A 24,054-nucleotide genomic window follows, 5' to 3' on the forward strand; every position below is an offset into this window, starting at 1 on the left:
AAGGAACTATGAGGGTCTCATCTGACAGACACTTCTTCAGATTCGACACGTGAAAGACGTTATGAACTCCACCGAGTTCTGCTGGTAGGTTCAGTTTGTAGGCCACTTTGCCTATTCTTTCTATGATTTCGAACGGTCCAACATACCGCGGATTGAGCTTGCCTCGTTTGCCAAAACGAACTACACCTTTCCAAGGTGAGACTTTGAGTAGCACTCGATCCCCAACCTGGAACTCGAGTGGTTTCCTGCGCTTATCAGCGTAGCTTTTCTGACGGTCACGAGCTGCCGCCATGCGTTGCCGTATCTGAGCAATTCTTTCCGTTGCGTCTACCACCATTTCTGGACCCATGATCTGACTATCACCCACCTCTGCCCAACAAAGAGGTGATCGGCATTTACGCCTGTACAATGCCTCGAATGGAGCGGCTTGAATGCTGGTATGGTAACTGTTGTTATACGAAAACTCCACCAAAGGGAGATGTTTTTCCCAGCTGTTGCCGAAATCGACGACACATGCCCGAAGCATGTCTTCTAAAGTTTGAATAGTGCGCTCAGACTGCCCATCCGTCTGAGGGTGATAAGCTGTGCTCATGTCTAATCGTGAGCCAAAAGATTTGTGCATTGCTTGCCACAGTTCTGAAGTGAATCGTGCATCACGATCGGAAATAATGGAGGTTGGCACTCCGTGCCTCGAAACCACTTCCTTCAAGTAAATGTCTGCTAAAGTAGATAACTTGTCTGTTTCTTTGATAGCCAAGAAGTGTGCAGACTTTGTGAGTCGATCCACGATCACCCAAATAGTATCATTCCCACGCTGGGATCTAGGTAGGCCAGTAAAAAAATCCATGGAAATTTCCTCCCATTTCCATTGTGGTATCCTTGGTTGCTGAAGTAGGCCTGATGGTTTTTGGTATTCCGTCTTGACCCTCGCACAAGTCAAACATTTGCCGACGTAGGTTGCAATGTGGGCCTTCATGCTAGGCCACCAATACGTAGTTCTGAGATCGTGGTACATTTTATCCGAACCTGGATGTACCGAGTAGCGAGACTTGTGTGCTTCATCCATCACAAGTTCTCGTAAACCGCCATATAGTGGGACCCAAATGCGTCCTGTTACGTAATAGGCGTCGTCTTCCTTTTGTTCTAGTCGTTGCCTTGAGCCGCGTAGGGCTTCAGCCCTGACGTTTTCTTGTTTCAATGCTTCTACCTGAGCATCTCGTATTTGTCTAGGAAGATTAGATTGAATAGTAAGTTGCAATGCTCGCACGCGTCTAGGCGTAGTGTCTTTCCGACTGAGGGCGTCAGCCACAACATTAGCTTTGCCTGGATGGTACTTGATGGCGCATTCGTAATCGTTAAGTAGCTCGACCCATCGACGTTGTCGCATGTTCAATTCCTTCTGCTTGAAGATATGCTCAAGACTCCTGTGATCGGTGTAGATAGTGCACTTGGTACCGTACAGGTAGTGTCGCCATATCTTGAGCGCGAAAACAACCGCTCCCAGCTCTAAATCATGTGTAGTGTAGTTCCGCTCGTAAACTTTAAGTTGGCGCGAGGCGTAAGCAATGACTTTATCCCTTTGCATCAATACACAACCAAGACCCTGAATCGACGCGTCGCAGTAAACCACAAAATCGTCTGTGCCCTCTGGCAATGAAAGAATAGGTGCGCTGCACAATCTATCCTTTAAGTGTTGGAAAGTTGTTTCCTGTGTACTACCCCAACGATAAGTAACACCTTTCTGTGTCAGTAGTGTAAGCGGCTGCGCAATCTTTGAGAAATCCTTGATAAACCGTCTGTAATAACCCGCCAAACCCAAGAATTGGCGTATTTCCGTTGGTGTACGCGGTGCAGGCCAGTTCCTAATCTTTTTTGGGTAAAGGGTTTTACCCCGGTGATTCTATATATTCACAACCAAAAACGCACAAGTAGTGTAGAGAGTCTACACTAGTTCAAACACGGGACATGCCCCATGATTGTGAAACAAAGAAAAACAGACAAAACCACCAAAAAGGAACAATCAACTAGACTACTATCTAGACAAAATCAAACAAAGTAAACTATATCAGCCGCCATCATCATGGAGTTCAGTTCCGTCAATCTCCCACTCCCTTAGAAGTCGTCGCACGTTATCACAATTCTTCAACCTCGCTCCCATCAATTTATACCGCACCTGTTGAATAATAAGTTCACTTAGCATTTCCGGAGGTCTCAACTGGTTCTTGAATAGTCTAGCATTTCGCTCCTGCCAAATAAAATAAGCACTAGCCGCCACCCCCAATCTCGTAATATAGTCAGCCGCTGATTTCGAACTGGACCGCAACAGAAGCCAATTAACAATATCATCCCATTTGGGCTGAACCGAAAGCATACCCACTTTGCACCTAACCATATGCCACACTTGAGCAGAATACTTACACTCGAAGAACAGATGACTGTGAGAATCATGGTTAGCATAACAGAGTAAACAACACATCATATCCATATTCTTCCTACGCGAGAAATCCCAAGACAATATTTTATCCTGAGTGAGTAATTTTCTTCTCATGATCAGCCACATTAAAAACGCATGACGCGGAATGCATTGGCCGAACCAAACAATGCGACTCCACCCAACCTCCAATTCTCGGTGCCTAATTGAATCCCAAGCACGAGATGTAGAAAAATCATGAATCTGATCTCCTTGACGCCATACGAGTTTATCAGGTTTGTGCGTATCAAAGGACATATGATCCAGCTGTATCAGAACCGGATATAAATCCCTCCAAGCGGCTGGCCATCTCCACGAGTTATTAGAAACCACATCCGAGACTTTAGACTCCATATTGAACCCCGCATTAGCAATAGATCTAGGCGAAATAAACTGCTCGAGCGGACCCAATAGACTCCAGTTATCGAACCAAGCTGACGTACATAAACCATTACCCACATCGGACCAAATGAACCTTCTCATAGTTGGACGAATCTGAAGAAGCTTCCTCCAAGACCAGCAACAACTAGCAGGAACTCTACAAGCCCAGAAACTTTTACCTTTCAACCTGTAAGAGTGAACCCACTGAACCCACAAGGAGTCCCGTCTCGAAATAATACTCCAAATATGTGCTGTCATAAGCGCTTTATTAACATCTCTGATTCGACGGATGCCTAACCCACCCTCAAATTTAGGCACACAGATAGCTTTCCAAGACACCTTGGCTCGACCTTTTTGAAACGCACTATCCTGAGACCATAGAAAATTCCGCATCAACGCCTCCAACTCAAGAATCACCCGATTAGGCAAAATAAACACTGACGACCAGAATATATGCATCGAGGACAAGACCGAGACAATGAGCTGAACCCTGCCCGCAAAAGAAAGAAGCTTATTCCTCCAATGCATGATACGTTTTTCTAGCTTCTCCACCATAACTTGACAATCTTTATACAGCAAACGAGAAGATATAAGAGGCACCCCCAAATATCTCACTGGCAAAATACCCTCCCTGAACGGCATAATATTCAAAATCGCAGTTTTAATATAAGACGGGACATTAGAGAAAAAAACTGTACTTTTCTGAATATTAGGTAATAATCCCGACATTTTCATAAACGAATCAAGGGACTTCATGATACACCTGGCCGACGCAATCTCCCCTCTTGAAAATATAAACAAGTCGTCCGCAAAACAGAGGTTGATAATCTGTTGGCGTTCACATTTGTTATGAAATTTAAATGAAGAGTCAATCCTGACCGCATGGTGTAAGATAGCCGTAAGAATCTCCATGACAAGTGTGAACAAGTATGGAGAAATCGGATCACCCTGTCTTAGCCCCCGGTTACCCTTGAAAAAACCATGAACCTCACCATTAATACACACAAAAAAAGTGGTAGTAGATACACATACCATAATCCAGTGAACCATATCAGCATGAAACCCGAAACCAATCAATATATTCTTGAGAAAATCCCAATCCACAGTATCATACGCCTTCTGAATGTCAACTTTGAAAGAACACTTAGGCGGGCCGATATTCCGGTGATAATTGTGCATCAGCTCTTGCGTTAACAAAATATTATCAGAGATTTTTCTACCCGGCACAAAAGCTGATTGGTTGATACTGACAATATCATTCAACGCCACTTTAATTCTCTCGGAAATAATTTTACTAATACATTTGTACAGGACATTGCAACAAGCAATCGGGCGGTAATCCGTGACTACAGATGGGGACGTAATTTTAGGGATCAGAACAATGAGCGTATGGTTTAATTCTCTAAGGAGCCTCCCTGTAACAAAAAAATCAATCACGGCATTCGAGACCTCATTACCAACGATAGGCCAAGCACTTTTAAAGAATCCAGCAGTAAAGCCATCAGGCCCTGGAGCCTTATCCGAGCCAATCGAAAAGATAGCCTGTCTAACCTCATCGGGTGTGACCGGTCTAACCATATGAGTGGCAACATCCATGTCCAGCGTTTTTGAAAATAATTCAGGAGATGGAGTGAGCGACGTGACCCCTTTGCATCCCAAGAATTTTTCATAATGCTCAACAAACACTTTTTGCACCAATTCATCCTCAAACACATTTCCACTAGCATCCCGAATAACATCGATCCGACTGTAGTGAATTTTATTCTTTAGCGCTGAATGAAAGAAGGCCGAGTTCATGTCACCAGCCGAAAGCCAGTCCACCTTGGACTTTTGCTTCAAAAATCTCTCTTCATCTAGCAAAGCCTCTTGATAAGCACGCCGAATATTAGATTCCTCAACCCGAAGACTCACGCTATTCAAATCCTTATCAAGATCCCGCTGGATACCATCAAGCCTATCACGTAAAAGTTGCACCTTCTTGTGCAAATTACCTTGCTGAAACAGTAAACCGCGTAAAGGAGGCTTAAGCAGCCGAAGTTTCTTAACCACAGAAAACTGATGCACACCACTAACACTCTTATCTCACGCCTGCTTGACAATCCCCATGAATTCAGGTTTATGAACCAGGAAATTCGCAAATTTGAAAGACCGATGTTTAGGTTTATTAACTTCCGGAACCTTGAGGACACACGGACAGTGATCCGATAACCTGGACGGGTAGAACATCGCCACAGCACTAGGAAAAGTGGCAATGAATTGGGTATTCCCCATAACTCTATCAATCTTTTTCATTAACCCAATCCCCTTCTTTGGCTTCTGATTCCACGTAAAGTGGATACCAGTTCGATTTAAGTCAACCATTTCAATGTCATCAACGCAAGCTTGAAACTCTTTCATGCTAGTAGAAACCGACGAGCAACCCATAGATTTGTCTTCAAGGTTTAGAGCCGAATTAAAATCACCTAGAATCACCCAAGGTTCATTACGGACGAATTGTTTGTGCATTAAGAGGTTATTCCAAAGATCCCGACGAGTGACATAATAATTCGCTGCATAAATTATAGAACAAAAAACCATTTTCTTCACCTGTTTAAAAAACAGTTGCAGGTGCATAACTTGATCAGATTCTGAGAGCACCATAACATCCAAAATACTAGGATTCCATCCAACAATAATTCTCGTACCCTTATTGCATTGAGCCCCATTAGACGTCCAGTGCCACGAACGAAAAATAGTCTTGCAAATTTTAGAAAGGTTGCTCACCTAAACGTGTGACTCCAGGATTGCACATAGACTTAAATTAAAATCCTTTACCGCCTGTCGAACCTCAGTCTGTTTAATGGGGCGGTTCAAACCCCTAATATTCCACGAAGCAATGCTAACCATGGTTAACCGATGAAGAAGGAGTGCTTGCCCCTTTTGTTCCACCCGACTTAACCGTTCCCTTCCTCAAAAAATCGTCCATCTCATCTCCATATAAATCATTAAGCACCTCAACAACCTCTTCATCCTCCACCTCTTGATGGGCCGCCCCTGATGTATCCCCATTCTCATCCAAATTAACATCTGGATCATTAAGAGCATCAAACGAGTTCGAAACCTGAACCGACGCAACAGCCGGCTCATCTCTTTTCATTGAACCACCTGTATTAGAATTCGGGCCCCCATCCTTACCCTTAGACGCCACAGGCCTATATTCGAATTTTTGCTTCGGTTTATTGACATTGAATCCAACCTTCCTAGCTGCCTTCTTACCTTGAACCGTGGTATAACCATCATCATCCACAATGGGCTGCCTCTTTGGAATACCCCTTTCCTGAATTGGTTGCTTATACTTCTTATCATTACCAGGGAACTTTCCATGTTGAGTATTTCCATTAGAGCCTTTCGAAGCCTGCTTAGGGCAACAATCATCAGTATGACCAAAAACACTGCATCGCCCACATCTAAGAGGACACCATTCGTACTCGACATAAACTTTCTCCTTGATAAAACCATCTCCATCAAGCCGAGGGACAGCAATGGTTAATTCCTCCTTGAATTCAGAGTCGGCTGAAATCTCAACCAAAGCACGAGCAAAACTGCTTCTACCCCACATATCTACACACATTGATGTAGTGAAAGAGTCCAAGGCTTTCGGCTCCCCGATAGTTGTAGCAATTAAACTTAAACCATCCTCAGTGTATGCCGCTATAGGTACTTCATGGAACTTAACCCAAACCTGAACCTTCTTCACCTCTTTCTTCTCCAGTTTAACAGACGGTGACCAAAGTTCCAAAAACAACGGCTGTGATCGAATAATCCATGGTCCCTCATTCAGAGCATTCATCATACCTGCATGATCCGCAAATTTGAAAAAGAAGTAACCATTGGCGTTCATCATAGATTTCTGTAAACCAAAACGCTTCCAATTATTCTTAACAAAGTAGTCCACAACCGGAAACGCGACACGATCCCCCAAAAAGTATCCATACAAAGTATTTGCTAACTTATCTTGCACCACTCTGACTGAATCCCTAGATAGAACAACATCACACCCATCCTGCTTCTCTTCAGCTTCCAACGATCGAAAATTCACCTTCCTTTCACTAGTTCCCCTAACAGATTGAGCATATGACAAAGGTTTTACACCAGTAACATGATCCTGTTGACTACAACTCTCCTGAACTTGACGTTCCTCTACCCCCATGCTACCCGAACTGGCTTTCACAACATTATCCATAGCAACAGGTTTAGAAATAGCAGCGAGTCCATCTATAACCGAGACATTGTCTGAGTAAAACATACCTCTCCTTGGTAACGTAGATTTACCTTCAATATTAGTCACCCGTAGGCCAATACCACGAACAGGAATAGTATCCGGAGTAGAACCTGTCTCGCGATTTTCAGAATCCTTCAGAACATCAGCAGCAAATGGAGATAACGGGACTCCATTCTGATCAAACAATCCTTTGCTCACCAGCTTTTCAGGGATATTTCTCCCTGGATAATCACGATCATTCATTAGTAAAAAGACAACTCTCCCTTAATCGACGTAACAGAAAATACCATGCACCCAAAACAGCAACCACAATACCAAGAATCCGAAAAAAGAATGCACCAGACACACAGAAGACAAAACCCTAATCCTTTACCCTAGCGCCGAATATCAATCCTAACTTGATTAATCCAGAGTATCAATCTAGCTAAATTTAACTCAGTAAATCGCGACCAATAACAACCGGATTAATTAAACAGGATATCTAGACAGCAACTATGGCGGCGATTTGAAAAAAGAAAAGAAAAAACCCTAATTTCAGATTGAAAACTATTGCTAACGAGTTCGTTATAGAGTCTTGAAGATCAAAACCCTAATCACAGACTGTTATACAAACGATCTCAAAGAAATTGAAGGGTTTCATAATGAACAAGGGAAATCGCCCAGGAGAGAGAGCATAGGGTTTGTGTACGTCGTAACTAGGCCAGTTCCTAATCGAGTCTACCTTGGATGGATCAACATGAATCCCATCCTTGTTTACCACGTGGCCTAGAAAGTGGACTTCACGAAGCTAGAAGTCGCATTTCGAAAACTTGGCATATAACTGTTCTGTTCGAAGGAGCTTCAAAATAAGTTGTAAGTGCTGCTCGTGTTCCTCATGACTCTTGGAGTAGATCAGAATGTCGTAGATGAAAACAATCACAAACTTGTCTAGGTAAGGCTTGCACACCCGGTTCCTAAGATCCATGAAGACTGCCGGTGCGTTTGTTAACCCGAATGGCATGACAAGGAACTCGTAATGGCCGTAGCGAGTTCTGAATGCTGTTTTGGAGACGTCCTCATCCCGGACTCTCAGTTGATGGTAGCCTGAACTTAGGTCAATCTTGGAGTAGTAGCTCGACGCTTGTAGCTGGTCGAACAAGTCATCAATACGTGGAAGTATAACGATTCTTCACAATCACCTTGTTGAGTTCACGGTAATCTATGCACATCCTGAAGGTACCGTCTTTCTTCTTTACAAATAGTACTGGAGCTCCCCAAGGCGAAGAGCTAGGACGAATAAAATCCTTATCCAAGAGCTCTTGTAATTGCTTAGACAATTCTTCAAGTTCCGATGGAGCTAAGCGATACGGTGCGCGAGCTATGGGTGCTGCTCCAGGAGCTAGTTCTATCTGGAATTCGACCTGGCGATGAGGCGGTAGCCCAGGTAAATCTTCAGGAAACACTTGAGGAAAATCGCGTACAACTGGTATATCCTCTAGTCTCTTTTCTTTCGTCGATGCGTCTGTAACAAGTGCCAAAATGGCAGTGTGACCCTTTCGCAAACATTTCTGAGCCTTCAAAAAGGGGATGATGCCAACCACGGCACCACTCTTGTCACCTTGAAATTCGAGAGATTCTTTACCAGGACGGGGAATACGAACAATCTTCTCCTTACATAAGATCTCTGCTTGCTGTTGGGATAACCAATCCATCCCAATAACGATGTCGAAACTACCCAGAACTATAGGAATGAGATCGATGGAGAAAGTCTGACCAGCTAAGACGATGTTACAACCCCTGACTACGTGTGTGGCCTCTAAACTTTTACCATTGGCTAACTCTACGACATGTTTGGTGTTTAAGGGCGTTGGTGTACGTTTTAACATTTGACTAACTTTTAGAGACACATAACTGGTATCCGCACCCGAATCAAACAAAACAGTAACATAGAAGTTGTCGAGAAGAAACTTACCCATAACCATGTTAGGATCATTCCTTGCATCACCCTGCCCCAGCACGAACACACGACCCCTAGCATCGTTGCCATTATTGTTACCCCCGTTGTTGTTCCCATTGCCCTGATTATTGTTGTTGTTGTTCTGGTTTAACTGGGGGCAGTCTCGCTTGAAGTGGCCTTCAACACCACATTGATAGCATCCCCTGTTGCCTCGCTGCTGTTGCTGTTGCTGGTTTCGTTGAGCAGGTGGTTGTTGTTGTTGATTCTGATTGGCAGGTCGTGAGCTCCTGCAATCTTTAGCTTCATGACCCATCTTGAGGCACCGCTGACAACGACCCTTGTTGCACTGGCCGTTGTGGTGCTTGTTGCAAGAATTGCACCTTGGGAGGTTTCCTCGATATCCAGCCAGTCTTTGATTACCCGAAGATTGCTGACCAGGGCTTTGGTAATTATCAGTCTTTCGCTGCTGAACCTGAGACTGAGCTGTAGCTGAACCTTTGCTGGAATCCCCATCCCATTTCCGCTTGTTATCACTGGGAGTAGCGGAAGTAGTAGCATCGGTAGCACTGATACATTTAGGCAGCCTGTTCTGTTCCACTGCCTGATCTGTGAGGCGATGAGCAAGACGTTGAACATCCTGGATATTATTATGGTTGGCCGATGTCACGTGGCTTTGAATTTCTGGTGCCAGCCCTTTGAGATACAACTCAATACGTCTGATAGGAGGGTCCACCATGGCTGGACACAGGACGACCAGCTCGTTTGACCTTTTAGTATATGCCTCAATTTCCGACCCAGCCATCTTCAAATGAAAGGACTCCACCTCTAACTTGTGGATGTCGTCACGTGTGCAGTATTCCCGTTTAATCAGCTCTTTGAAATCATTCCAAGGGGTGGCGTTAGCAGCTGCCAACCCTAAAAGTTGAACTTGCGCATTCCACCAAGTCAGCGCGATTCCTTCCAGTGTGCCAGTGGCGTACTTCACCCTGCGAGCCTCAGGGCATTCACACATCTCAAACACAGACTCGAGCTTTTCAAACCAATGGAGGAGTCCCACTGCCCCCTCCGTGCCACTGAATGTGCTAGGACGACAGTCCATGAAATTCTTGAAAGTGCAAACAGGTGGCTGAGCGTGTTGACCTCCTGCTTGTGCGGCTGCAAGTGCCGCAGCAACTTGTTCGTTAATCAGAGCAGTCAACTGGGCTTGAGTCATGTTAACACGTCCACTCATGATCTTCATATCAAAGGGGACATAAGTGAGAGGGGTTCACGAAAAGTGCGATGACAGAAGAGAGAAAGCACACAAGTGTTTTCAAGTAATAATGGTTATGTGTATCTAAGCATACCATGAGCAAAGTTCTATGTAATCTAGCAAGTAGACAATGTAAACATGAATAGTAGTACCTAGTATGTTGATTCTTGCACGTGGAGCGAAGCGTCGTTGTGGATCGTTGAGCACTGTACAGGTTATAGTCTGGTTTTAATAAAAAACATTTTCCCCTTATTAAAACCAAGTTCTCTATAACCAATGGCTTTGATACCAATCTGTCACATCCCCAAAATCCACCCGCGGAGTGTCACCGCTTGGAGGCGTGACTGACCAGGATCAAGCCACCAATCATATTGAACAATATATAAAGTAAATGTAATTCAACCAAACCAATATGAGAGGTGTTTAAAACTTAAGTACAAGTTCAATGTTTAGCGGAAGCATAAAAGTAAACCCAACATAAGTATAAGTATGAAATATCATAATGTTTAACAAAACATTCTCGATCCTTGTCGACAACGACCGCGCCTCCCTGTGCAAGCTCCATGTATACCTAACGACCTGCAAGGCATGTAACAGAGAGTCAACAACTAGTTGAGCGAGTTCACAGTTGGTTGTTTAGTTAGTGTTCATTTTGTAAACCGTTTGTGTGTTTAGTATGTCATGTATCATTTATTTGTATCGCGGCCCTCCAGGCATGTTTGCGAAGATTAGTGGGGGTTTCCCATGTATTGTAGACTAGTTATATTTGTATCGCGGCCCTCCAGGCATGTTTGCGAAGATTAGTATCAGTATCGCGGCCATTCTAGGCATGTGTGCGAAGTTTAGTATCAGTATCGCGGCCATTCCAGGCATGTGTGCGAAGAGTAGTGAGGGCTTCCCCATGTATCACTAGTCTGGCAGTATCTATAGGTGACCTTTCCCTACGAGGTCAGTAGTTCACAATTCACAATAACAAACGTAAGTACAGATAATCATTCAATCCCATTCTCTACCCCAGGAATCCCATGCCTTGGTAAGAGTGTGAACTCACCTTGGTTTGCTCGGCAGATAAACAAAATGGTCACTTGAGCTATAAGTGGTCAACCACGTCCTAACATGGTTACCATACAAGTCAGGTTTTGGTTTCAAGTAAAGCACGCAAGTTTACACATAAGCTAATCAAGTCACATCACATAGCGAGCATGGCAAACACATGGATCATATTAACAGTCCTAACGTACCCAACTTGTGTGATCAGAAGATTGGGCTCGCACAAATCTAACAGCCTTGTGCGAGTCACCCATTGAAGCCCAAGATACCCGGCCCAAAATCATAAACAGTCCCACAAGTATACAGCCAAATAACGAACAGGAGTCTTGTGCGGTCCGAACGGACTTGTGCGATCCGGATAACTTGTGCGATTGTGATTTTTGGGCTTTGAGGCCCAACCGTATAATAGTGTGTGTATGGCCCAAGCCTTGTGCGATCCACAAGGTCTTGTGCTATCATGCAAAAGCTGTGTTGTACGCTGTGTTTAATCAGTTGTATTAGTCTTGTGCGACTGAACTTGTGCGATCAGATCTTGTATGATCTGATCTTGTGCGATCGAGAAAGAGCTTGTGCGATTCGTTTTACTTATCCGAATATTATGCTATTCGGTTACAATCATTCAAAAGTTTCCAAACTTCCATTCAATCAATCAATGCTAACAGTTTCAATCATGCATAATCTCGATCAAACCAAGCAAATCTTCATTAATTCATATGAACCCTAATCATATTCTAAACATAAACATCGATCATAATTATCAACACGGCTCATGAACTTGATTACTAGCATGCATCCTATCAACACAACAATCATTCGAACATAGGCACATCACACCCGATTGACACATGTTCGGTTCTAAATCATGGCTCACAACTTAAATCACTAGCATGCTTAACAATGTAATAAACCAACAATTCATCCACATATATTAGTCTACAGCCGATTAATCATGCAATCATTAACAACATCAAAGGATTAACAACCCTATATGATCCGTACATACCGTACATGTGAGCCGATTATGTGAATATCAATATTAATCGTTTACATCATCAATCCTATATCATTCCTACCTCATCATGTAGAGCATGTAGAGTACAACATCATACAATCATGAAAGCAATAGATGAAACACTAACCGGTTGGAGAAAGGCCAAGGATTGATCCGGATAGAAAGCTTAGAGAGAGATGAAGGTGTTGCCGTCGAGTTTGAGAGGGAGAGAAGGAGAGGTATTAGGGTTTTGTGTGTTTTCTTGTTTTTGCAACCCTTGAGAAGTGTTAACCTCCTCATGAGGTTATGCGTATGAGAGGTGGGCCGAACCCATCATGGGCTGCCCATGTGTTTCGAGTATAAGGGGGGTGCAGGGTTGGGCCGAGAGGATGTGAAAGATAAAGAACGAGTTGTAGTGCGGTTACAACATATACGTACATTATACACATAATCATATAACATAACAAACATAACATTCATTAATCACCAACGTTCACATAGTCACGTAATGTTTGACACGTTACACTAAGCACAAAGATAGGTTCTGAATTACGAGTTGTCACATTATCCCCAACTTGAAAGAAATTTCGTCCCGAAATTTAGCATGCGGTTACTGAGGAAGCTAGTTGTGTTGAGTAGTTTACTGGTTTTCTGGGGTGTCACAAATTAGGCCTAATGAAGGCCAGTTAGGGTTGTTAAGCTCAATGATGGTCAATTAGGCCCAATGATGGTCAATTAGACCCAACGATAATAAACTAGGTTCAATGAAGATCAATTAGAGTTGTTGAGGCTCAGTGATGGCCAATTAAGCCTAGTGATGATCAAATAGACCAAATGATGCTCATTTAGGCCAAATGATGGTTAATTACGGTTTTTGAGCTCAATGATGGCCCATTAGGCCCAATGAAAGTCAACTAGGTCTAATGATTGTCAGCTAGCTTCAATGATAGTTAGTTGGGCATAATAAAGGTCAATTAGACCTAATGAAGGCCAGTTAGGGTTGTTAAGCTCAATGATGGTCAATTAGACCCAACGATAGTAAACTAGTTTCAATGAAGGTCAATTAGAGTTGTTGAGGCTCAGTGATGGCCAATTAAGCCCAGTGGTGATCAAATATACCCAATGATGCTCATTTAGGCCAAATGATGGTTAAGTACAGTTTTTGAGCTCAATGATGGCTCATTAGGCCCAATGAAAGTCAACTAGGTCTAATGATTATCAGCTAGCTTCAATGGTAGTTAGTTGGGCTTAATAATGGTCAATTAGGCCTAATGAAGGCAAGTTAGGGTTGTTAAGCTCAATGATGGCCAATTAGGCCCAATGAAGGTCAAATAGGGTTGTTGACCTAAATGACGATTAATCAGGGCCAATGAAGGTGAATCAGGTTGAACCCGTGGATCCATTCAACTCAACAGGTCAGGTTCAGGTCAAACTAGCCGGGTTATCGGGTTGACTCGTTTAACCCATTTATATTATATTATATATTTTTACAATATGTTTTATGTTATAAAATAAATTGGGTGTGTATTTTATGCTATAACTATAACTTAAAAGGGAAATTAACATAAGATTGTATAACTTAAATTCGGTCGGGTCGTGTTCGGGTTCATATTTATGACATGATTTTCGGGTTCAAGTCCTACTCGGGTTCTTCTTAATTTTTCGGGTTCAGGATAGGTTGAACTAGCCAACATGTGAACACGATCCGTTTAAGACTTGGACCAATTTAGAACACACTCAAGTGTAATATAAGTTTTGTTATAATGTTGAAGATGATGTGAATGGACCTATCCCACCCACTGATTACATGATTATTATAATTGTTAACTAATAAATTTTTATGAGACAAAAACGTGAATTAATCATGTTGTAAGTATAACAATTGGATTATTAAAACTCCCTCAATGTTGTAAGTATAATATTGAAAGTCAATTGGATAATTAAAACTCCGTCAAATTTGAAATTTGGCTTTACCTATATAGTTTTGTTTTTTTAACATACTACCTCGCTCTTTGTTCCCGCCCCCAATTCCGCTTTCCCTCCCTCAAATTAACAAAACCCTGGTTTTTTTCTTCAGCCGCATCACATCCAATCCATCGACTCTATTTTCATCTACATCTTACTTCTCCATCTCTTCATCGCATAGAAGATAGAAACCTACCATCGCAGGCTATCAGACCATCGAATACTACCACGTCAAATCGAACCGGGAACCAGGTTAGTGTTTCTCTGCTCAGAAATGATAAAAGGCTACTCATTTGATTTTGACACGATTATTAAATGCAGGATATCAGAACGTGATGAAGAGCAATAGATACTTATGTAGGTATCAATTATGACATTTTCTTATATATGTACCATTTGTATAGATTTTGAATTTGAAATTTTCAATGATTTGTGGACAGTAATCTGTTAAACGGTACACATAATTCAATTCTTTAATTTTAGATTATAGATATGATGAAGAGTACTCGATAAGGCTTTAGTGTTAGCTGGATAAGAATAAGTAAAAGCTAGGGGTTTTCAGCCCACGGGTTGCGGCGGGATAACAAACGCTGTTTAGCAATTTTCATATTCTGGTATTAACTTACAGTTACCAGCAAGTTTCAGAACCACCCGTAGTGATCATCTGTATATGCATTGTACAATCTGCTCTTTAATCTTTAATCATGATCAATTGTGCTAGTAGTCTGAGATGCTATTCAGGTTACAATACTTGTTTCTAGAGTGACATCGAGTGTGCATGCACTAGATTCACACCTACACAAGATAATTACGTAACTTCAAGATTTCTTGACAATCGTGGGGAGCATTGGTTTTGTTTATGAAACAAAAAGATGACACGATGTGGGCGAGTTTCATACAAATAAGTTAACAAGTTCCTATTTCATGTTAAAAACTAATAGAAGTTCGCTGTTTTGTATTAAAAATTGAATGAACTTCCGACTTCGCTGTTTCCTATTGAAAAGCAACTGAACTTCGCTGTTTGATGCTGAAAAGTAACTGAAGTACGCTGTTTGATTTTTAAAAGTATATGATCTTCGCTGTTTGGTTTTAATATGTAAAACAAGTTCGTTGTTTGATAATTATAATTAAAGGAACTTCGCTTTTTGATATTGTTATGTTTTATAAGTTCGCATACTTATTTTAATATGTTCAAAAGCAAAAACCAGCCCACCTAATAGCACTAGGCTGTTCTAAAAATGTTGAAGTGAAAAGGGGTGTAAATTAGTTAATTTGAGATTTAGCTGACAACCCGTTTTACAAGAACCGTTTAACCCGGTTCCAAATCAGTTTTAAACGGTCCGGTTCCAGTTCTCATTTCTGGAAAATTTATTCATTCTCTTTATTGTATATAATAACAACTTTTGTCAAACTCATTTCTAGCATCATGGAAGTTGAAGAAGAAAGCGATTACTCGGATAGGGATTTGACAGGTGAATCTGAAAGAGATTTCTCGGATATGGATTTGACAGCACACAAAACAAAAACACCAAAGAGGGGGTTGACCAGGTTACCAAACATGTGAACAACATTTACAAACTCGGGTGGAAAAAAAACACAAAGTTACATTTGATGAATTGGAGAAGTTTTCTGGGGAATATAGATGAGAACTTTCAAGTTTTTTGGGAGACCTAGTAAGAGAATATGTCGGATTTAGGTTTTTAGCATGGAAAACAGTGCCAACAGAAGTAAAGGATAAATTGTGGGAGGAAACAACGGTTAATTCTTTTCTCTTAATTATAAATGTATTTTTACATTTTCATGTGACTAACATACAACTTGTATTATATATTGCAGCGTTTTTATGACATTGATGCATGTCGCAGGCGTTTTGTAATGACTCGGCTTGGTGACCTGCTTCGAAATTTTAGAAGAAAGTGTATGCGGGATACATAGTACCTAACTTAGGTAAACCAAAGAAACTTGCACGGATTCCTAAGAGGTATCGTTCAATGGTGGAGCAAACAGACTGGGACAAGTTTGTAACATATACACAATCAGACAAGTTTAAGGTTTTAATCTTTTATTCTAATGTTCATCATTATTTTAATTTAAGTATAATTTTAAACTCTAATGAAATAATTACAAATTTTGTTGTAAGGATGTGTCAAATAAGACAAAAAGAGCAAGATCAAAATACGTTTATGATCATCACTTGGGACGAGGAGGATATGCTTATCTAAGAGACAAATTGGTAACTTCCTTTCTTCAATTAAAGTATGTTTTTTTGTGCTTATAATGATTTTTTGTTTGTATGTTTGATGTGTGTGTTCGTTATTTTTGTTGTATATATTACAAGGTACAAAATAACAAACTTTCAGTTGATGAGATCCCCTCTCGTGCTTTAATATGGAGGAAAGCAAGGGAAAACAAAAACGGAGAATACAAGAATGTTGATGTAAAAGACATAGCTAATAAAATAGTAACTTCAACTTTAAACTTTTTTGGTTTATTTTTAATTACTATAATACATGTTTATTTGTTAACAATTTCTACAGATTGACACTGAAACGCAAATTAAAGATGGATCCGTGAACCTTGATCCGGGCACAGATGCACTCACATTAGTATTTGGCAAAGAAAAAGGTGGGTATTTAAAAGGTGTTGGTTATGGAGTGACTTCTAATAGATATTGGCAGAGTCCTCGAACAAAAGGATCATCAAAAGAACGAATTGCACAACTGGAGTTTCAACTACATAACGAGAGACTTGAGCGTGGGAAAAAAGATGAACAAATTAAGACCCTTTCGATGCAGATGGCAGAAACAAATAACACACTTAATCAAGTTTTAGCTCATCTGGCTGCACAAGGACAAACATTATAAATATGTTCATTATCTGCAGACAAAATGTCACAAACACTAGTAAGTGACTTACTTTATTACCAAATTAATACCTTAATAGTTTTCAAATGTTAACCATTGTTAGCTACCATAAATAGCAACCTATTTATATAAATTTACCATGTACATTACAATTTCAGAAATTTTCCCTGTTTTATCGAATCGTATTATCTGTATTGCTTCCTTGTTACATTTTGTAGGTAAATTCTTTGGATACCAGTATGTTTCAGCATGAGAGGGACAAGGGGGTTAAGCCTATATCATATGCTGAATCGGTGATTAATGCTAATATTAGGAAATTCAATTTTAGATCCCTTGCTAGTTCTGATCGTCGTGATGATTGTGATGTGGTTTTGCCGAAGGATTCTATTCGGGTGGTAATTGACAAACTAGCAAACACGTTGTATGAATATTTCTTGGGAGATCGGATCGCTTACCCGGTTGTCGATTACTTTGTGAAAAATAACTGGAAAAAGTATGGGCTCCAAAAGTCTTTGATGAACGCGAATGGATTTTTCTTTTTCAAGTTTGCTGATCGTTCGGGTATGATTGCTGTTCTCAATGAGGGCCCATGGATTATTTGATCTCAACCTATGTTTTTATGTGAGTGGACTCCGAGTACCAAGCTAGTTAAAACGGAGGTGAAGAAAGTACAATTATGGGTCAAAATTCATGATGTTCCTCTAGCTGCTTATACAGAGGATGGTCTTAGTTTGATTGCGACATTGATTGGTGAGCCTAAGTTGCTTGATTCTTATACCACCTCGATGTGCTTGGATTCTTGCGGACGGAGTAGCTAGGTTAGGGCTTTGATTGAAGTGTCGGCTGATAAGAATCTGAAAGAGGAGATAACTATGGCTGTTGCGGATCTTCAGGGCGATGGATATGTTAAGGAGACTATGTTTGTAGAATATGAATGGAACCCTCATAGGTGCTCCCTGTGTTGTGTGTTTGGCCATGCGGATGATCATTGTCCTAAGCAACCAAGGAAGCTGGTAAAACAATACAATGGTGATAAGTCTAATAAGTCGGTTGATCATGAAAGAAGACATGACAAGAAACCTGTTGTAGATGATGAAGGGTACATGGATGTTCAAGCCAAGAAAGTGGCTCGGAAGCCGGCTTTCCAGTTAATAAGCAGAAACCGAAATTTGAATATAGGCCGGTGGGTCCTAAACAGAAGGAATCTTTGAATAATCGGATCCGTCTAACTCGGTTGTTTCTCCGAACCCGTTTGCTGCTCTGAATATTGCTGATAATCTGGACTCAGGGGAGAGTAGTAAAGGTGGAGGAGGTGGTCAGCAAGATTCGGATGATGAAGAGGTCGTGGAAGTATATAATGAAACGGATGAATTTATTATGGAAGGTACTCGTAATCCACATGAAAAAAAGGGGCAAGCACTCCTTCTCAAGGGGTTTCCAATGGTTAGTCTAGCTTTATGGAATATTAGGGGGTTGAACCGCCCTTTAAAACAGAAAGAGGTTCGAAAGGTAGTTAAAGATAGCAAGTTAAGCCTTTGTGCAATCCTTGAGTCCCATGTTGATGTTGATAACCTAAGTAAAGTTTGTAAATCAGTTTTTAGTCGTTGGGAGTGGACTTCGAATGGAGGTATGTGTGATAAAGGTACTCGTATCATTATAGGTTGGAACTCGGAGATATTTGACATGATGGTACTGTCTCAAACTTCTCAAGTGATGCATCTTCAGTTATTCGTCAAAGAGGAAAAGAAGTGGCTTTTTTGCTCGGTTGTGTATGCGGCTAACTATTACATAACTCGACGTGAATTGTGGTCCCATTTGTCTATGCATAAGCAGATGGTTCGTGATAAGCCTTGGCTCATTATGGGCGATTTCAACTCTGCGCTATATCTAGAGGATAAATCTATGGGTGCTTCCTCTATTTCAATGGGTATGCGTGATTTTCAAGCTTGTGTGTCGGAGATTGAAGTTATGGATATAAATCAGTCGGGTTTCCATTTTACGTGGAACCAAAATCCAAAAAAGGGTGTGGGTCTTCTCAAGAAAATTGATCGTATCATGGGTAACACTTCATTTATAACAGATTTCCCTAATGCTATGGCTGTGTTTCATCCGTATAGGTTATCGGATCACTCTCCATGTGTCATAACAATCAATAGATCTACTCCTAGCAAGCGCCAGCCTTTTAAATTTGCAAATTTTTTGGTCCACAAACCTGAATTCCTAAAAATTGTGAAGGATGTTTGGGAGATGAATGTTAATGGGGTTCATCAGTTCCGGGTTGTGAAAAAGCTTAGGCTGTTAAAGAGTCCATTGCGCGCTTTACTTTTTTCTCAGGGTAATCTTCACAAAAAGGTGGCTGATCTTCGTATTAAACTAGATGATATTCAGACAAAAATTGATAAGGAGCCGATGAATGCGGATCTTCGAACTTTAGAGACGAAACTAAATTCTGAGTTTCAGGTTGCTTCTCTTGATGAGGAAAGATTTTTGAAGCAAAAATCTAAGATGGACTGGTTAAGAGCTGGTGATGCAAACACTGCTTTCTTTCATGCAGCAGTGAAGAACAGGAACCATCGAAGTCGGATTCAAGTTGTGGTGGACACAAATGGAGTGGAGTATGAAGGTGAGTCGGTTCAGGATGCGTTTGTTAAACATTATGAGGTCTTTTTGGGTTGCCAAGATGATCTCTCTATGTATCCTACTCCTGATCTTTTTACTAAGTTTGTGAATCCGATTGATGCTGATCACATGATTCGTCCGGTTACGGTAGAAGATGTAAAGAAAGCTATGTTTTCCATTGGTAATGATAAGGCTCCAGGCCCGGATTGCTTCACTGCTGCGTTTTTTAAATGTGCCTGGCCGATTGTAGGAAATGATGTGTCTTTGACAGTTATTGATTTCTTTAACACAGGTAGATTGCTTGGCCAACTTAATCATACCCTTATTGCCCTTGTGCCAAAGAAATCCTCTCCGGTTACAGTTTTAGATTATCGGCCTATAGCCTGTTGCAATATTTTGTTCAAATGTGTGAGTAAGATTATTGTGGATCGTATAAAGAATGTGCTTCAACAAGTAGTTAGTATAAATCAGTCTGCCTTTGTTCCTGGTAGGAAAATTTCAGACAACATTCTTCTTACTCAAGAATTAATGCACAATTACCATCGAAATACAGATCCCCCTCGTTGTGTTTTTAAGGTGGACATTCAGAAAGCCTATGATACGGTTGATTGGTGCTTCCTGAAAAATGTGTTGATTGGGTTTGGCTTCAATATAAAGATGGTGGAGTGGATCATGATGTGTCTTTTGACAACATCATACTCGTTGTGTGTTAATCGAAATGTTCATGGCTATTTTAAGGGTAAGCGTGGTCTTCGTCAGGGTGATCCCCTTTCTCCTTATCTTTTCACGCTTGTTATGGAGATTTTGACGTGTATTTTACAACGGGCTGCTAGAATTGATAAGTCTTTCAAGTTCCATAATAAATGTGAGAAACAACGTATCATCAATTTGTGCTTCGCGGATGATTTATTCTTATTTGCCAGAGGGGACATAACTCGGTACAATGTATCATGAACTCTCTTTCAAATTTTACGAATATGTCTAGTTTAGTGCCTAGTATCCAAAAGAGCACGGGGGTTTTTTGTAATGTGCCATATCATGTTAAACAACATATTTTGAGCATCATGCCGTTTGTTGAAGGGTCTTTACAGGTGAAGTATTTGGGGGTCCCCCTCATATCTTCTGGGCTTGTACACAAAGACTGCAGTGTTCTTGTTGAAAGACTAGACCAGCGGATCTCTAACTGGAAAAATAAGCTTCTTTCTTTTGCGGGCAGGTTACAGCTTATTAGTTCTGTTCTTTCTTCTATGCATATTTACTGGTCTTCTGTGTTTATCCTTCCTACTCGTATCACTCTTGAGCTAGAAACTAAAATGCGAAACTTTCTTTGGTCGTCGGATGGATCGTTCCATAAGGGAAAGGCTAAAGCGTCTTGGAATTCTATTTGTGTTCCTAAGTATGAAGGGGGGTTAGGTATTCGTAGGATTGGGGATGTCAATAAAGCTCTCATGACTTCCCATATCTGGAGTATTCTGGTTAAGCGTGATTCTCTCTGGGTGGCATGGATTCATTCATACCGTCTCAAAGGAAATAGCTTCTGGATTTGTAAGTCGGTGGCGAATAGTTGTTGGAGTTGGCGGAAAATGTTACAGCTAAGACCTTCTATTCGAGAGTTAATTTGGTCTAAATTGGGTGATGGTAGTAACACGTCAGCTTGGTATGATTTGTGGAGTCATCTGGGTCCGCTGGGTAATTATCTGACTCCTAGAACTATCTCAAATGCAGGTTTCTCTCTTAACGCTACAGTTCAGGAGATTCATGTTAATGGGATTTGGAGGTGGCCAGTGGCGTGGAGGGACACGTTTCCAGTTTTAATACAACTAGATAATTTTCATACGATGCCTAACACATCTGATCAGCTTATGTGGAAGGATGGTAATGACTTAGTTGAGCATTCATCGACTCAGGTTTGGCATTCACTTAGACGTCGAGCAGAGGAGGTGGATTGGGTTAAATTTGTTTGGTTCCCACAATGTATTCCCAAGCATGCTTTCTTTATGTGGTTGGTGATGCGTCGTAAGCTTTTGACGCAAGACAAGATTCCCCAATGGGATTTCTCGAGAAGGAAAAATATGAATATGATGTGTTGTTTTTGTGCTATGCGGATGTTGATTCTCATAACCATCTGTTTTTTTATTGTAACTATTCTACTCAAGTTTGGATCAAGATTCGTGACAAAGGAGGGATGAGCTCGGTTGGTCCAGCATGGGACGCTATAGTTGACTGGTTGGGGACTCGAGCTTCTTCTAAATCAGCGATTAACTATATTAGCAGGCTTATAGTTGCTGCAGCAATCTATTTTGTGTGGCAGGAGCGAAATGCTAGACTGTTCTGAGCAATTTAATTTTGCAAACTGTTCGATATAAGCTAATGGGAGTAAAGTTCAAGGAGTGTAACAGGGTGCGGAGACTGCTGGAAGCTTGGGAGATCTGTAGCAACAAGTTGGATGATGACGGAGGGTGATCTCTTTGTGTTTGTTATTTCTAGATTATAGTCTAGTTGTTTGTTTTTGTGGTTCTTGGCTGTTTGTTTTGGTTTTTTGGCGTACTCTCATGGGGGATGTCCCATGTTTGAACTAGTGTGGGTTTCTCCATGCTACTTGTATTTTTTGGTTTGTTGATATATAAAATCACCGGGGTAACCCTTACCAAAAAAAAAAAAGTAAAGTAGTGCAAACAGAAGTCACTTCTCATGCTAACACTTCTAAAATGATGCAAAAAGAAATGATAACGGTAAGTGTTTGACAATTTCATAATTTTTATAGTTTTTATGTGTGATTGTTGATTTTCTATAACTTAATTAATTCAATGTTTTTAGGAAAATGTGAAAACTAGAAAAAAAGATGTTTTGTCTACGCATGAGACTTCACTTCTTGGGACATCATCGCAGTTGGAATCACAAGAAAATATACATAATACACATTCAACAAATGTCCTAGAGGTATGTGTTACGAAATACATATTTATATTGATTTTAACCTTAAGATGTTAATATAAAATATTTTTTTTTGTAGATCAAGTGTACTCTATATACTATAAATATGAACAACTGTGTGGCTTATGGTACAATTCATTTGTCAACGGGAAAACAAAGCATTCATGGAGTTCCACTACAAGATAATTGCTATAGATTTCTATTGATAAAGTTGTAAAAGAAGCAGCATTTTTACCGGTAGAATCATGTGAGGTCAAAACAGTTGTGGATGCACAAAATACTTTTGTTGCTTGGCCAAAATACCTTGTCAAAACTAGCCAAAAGGTTTGTTCTTTATTAATATATGATTAATTACTCTAGCTATTGATATTTGTTTTCATGTTTTTTGCTTCAGATACCAAATCTATCAAGCATTCAAACACAAAACACTACAACTCAAGTTGCTAAAAAGCAAAAGGTATGTTTTACAACGCTAGATGGCACCAAAAAACAGGGAGCAAGAAGAACAAGAAAAACACTTTAAACTAGTACTTATTTTATGTTTACAATCATTTCCTTTTGCAACATTTGTAGATAGTAATGAATTAAACTTTATAATGGCTTCTCTCTGGCTCTCTGGGCGATTTTGGAGATAATCTAAGAAACCCTAGTTTTGATTTCCAATCCTCTTCTTGATCGATTTGGGTTAGGTATTGGGGTTTGTCGATTCCTTCTGAGGAAGGTTTTCTAGACTATACCCTGGTTTCTAATCTTTTGAAGTCTGGTTTAGGATTTTTCGTTTCTTGTTCTTTAGGGTTTCTTGTTTCTCTTTGTCGTGGTTTGTTTTTTTTTCTATTTGAGTTGATTACGTTGCATGGTTCTTTTACGCTTGTGGTATGGATCCTAATCTGTTCAAAGTGCCTGATAACTTGGGGAAATCACAAAACCCTAGTAAGGGTTTTGGTAGTAGGTTAATAAATATTGACGGCAAAACGTTTTGCCCTCGACATGGAGTTTTATCAAGTCAGCAGCAGGGGACGAATGTTGTTAATATTATTGATGAGTTAACAAAGATCACTATACCAGTTGATACGGCCAATGGTGATCCTGATGTGGTTCAGCAAAGTACTGTTGAGGATAAGGGTTTTTGGGATGCTAGTAAGAAGGATGGCCCGGTTTCGTATGCTGATACACTTCAACCCAGGGCTCGTAATAAAAGGGAGGTGAATTTCAGACTTATGGAACCATTTGAGACAAGGGAGGGTGCGGATGTAGTTATACCAAAAAAGTCGTTCAACAGGTTCAAGATAAGTTCGAAAATGTGTTGTATGGTTACTTTCTTGGAAATAGAT

At 40.7% G+C, this 24,054-nt stretch overlaps 2 protein-coding genes and 1 long non-coding RNA gene across 3 annotated transcripts; 2 read left to right on the plus strand and 1 right to left on the minus strand.

Annotated features, from left to right (window-relative positions):
* Positions 1–2,065: 2,065 nt before the first annotated feature.
* LOC110918850 lies at positions 2,066–7,355 on the minus strand. The gene is made up of 3 exons (XM_022163131.1): positions 5,735–7,355; positions 4,976–5,400; positions 2,066–4,891 (listed from the first exon to the last, which is right to left on the minus strand). The coding sequence occupies exons 1-3, from the start codon at positions 7,353–7,355 to the stop codon at positions 2,066–2,068; spliced, it is 4,872 nt and encodes a 1,623-aa protein (XP_022018823.1).
* Positions 7,356–16,297: 8,942 nt separating this feature from the next.
* LOC110918851 lies at positions 16,298–17,195 on the plus strand. The gene is made up of 4 exons (XM_022163132.2): positions 16,298–16,357; positions 16,447–16,539; positions 16,645–16,767; positions 16,844–17,195. Exons 1-4 carry the CDS (start codon positions 16,298–16,300, stop codon positions 17,168–17,170), a joined length of 603 nt encoding a protein of 200 aa, XP_022018824.1. The 3' UTR covers positions 17,171–17,195.
* A 5,410-nt stretch (positions 17,196–22,605) lies between these two features.
* On the plus strand, positions 22,606–23,132 carry LOC110917502. The gene is made up of 3 exons (XR_002580606.2): positions 22,606–22,729; positions 22,803–23,047; positions 23,118–23,132. It is a non-coding gene; the product is annotated as an uncharacterized LOC110917502 (long non-coding RNA).
* Positions 23,133–24,054: the final 922 nt, after the last annotated feature.

The sequence above is a fragment of the Helianthus annuus genome, chromosome 14, assembly GCF_002127325.2.
Source record: "Helianthus annuus cultivar XRQ/B chromosome 14, HanXRQr2.0-SUNRISE, whole genome shotgun sequence".
NCBI lineage: Eukaryota > Viridiplantae > Streptophyta > Magnoliopsida > Asterales > Asteraceae > Helianthus > Helianthus annuus.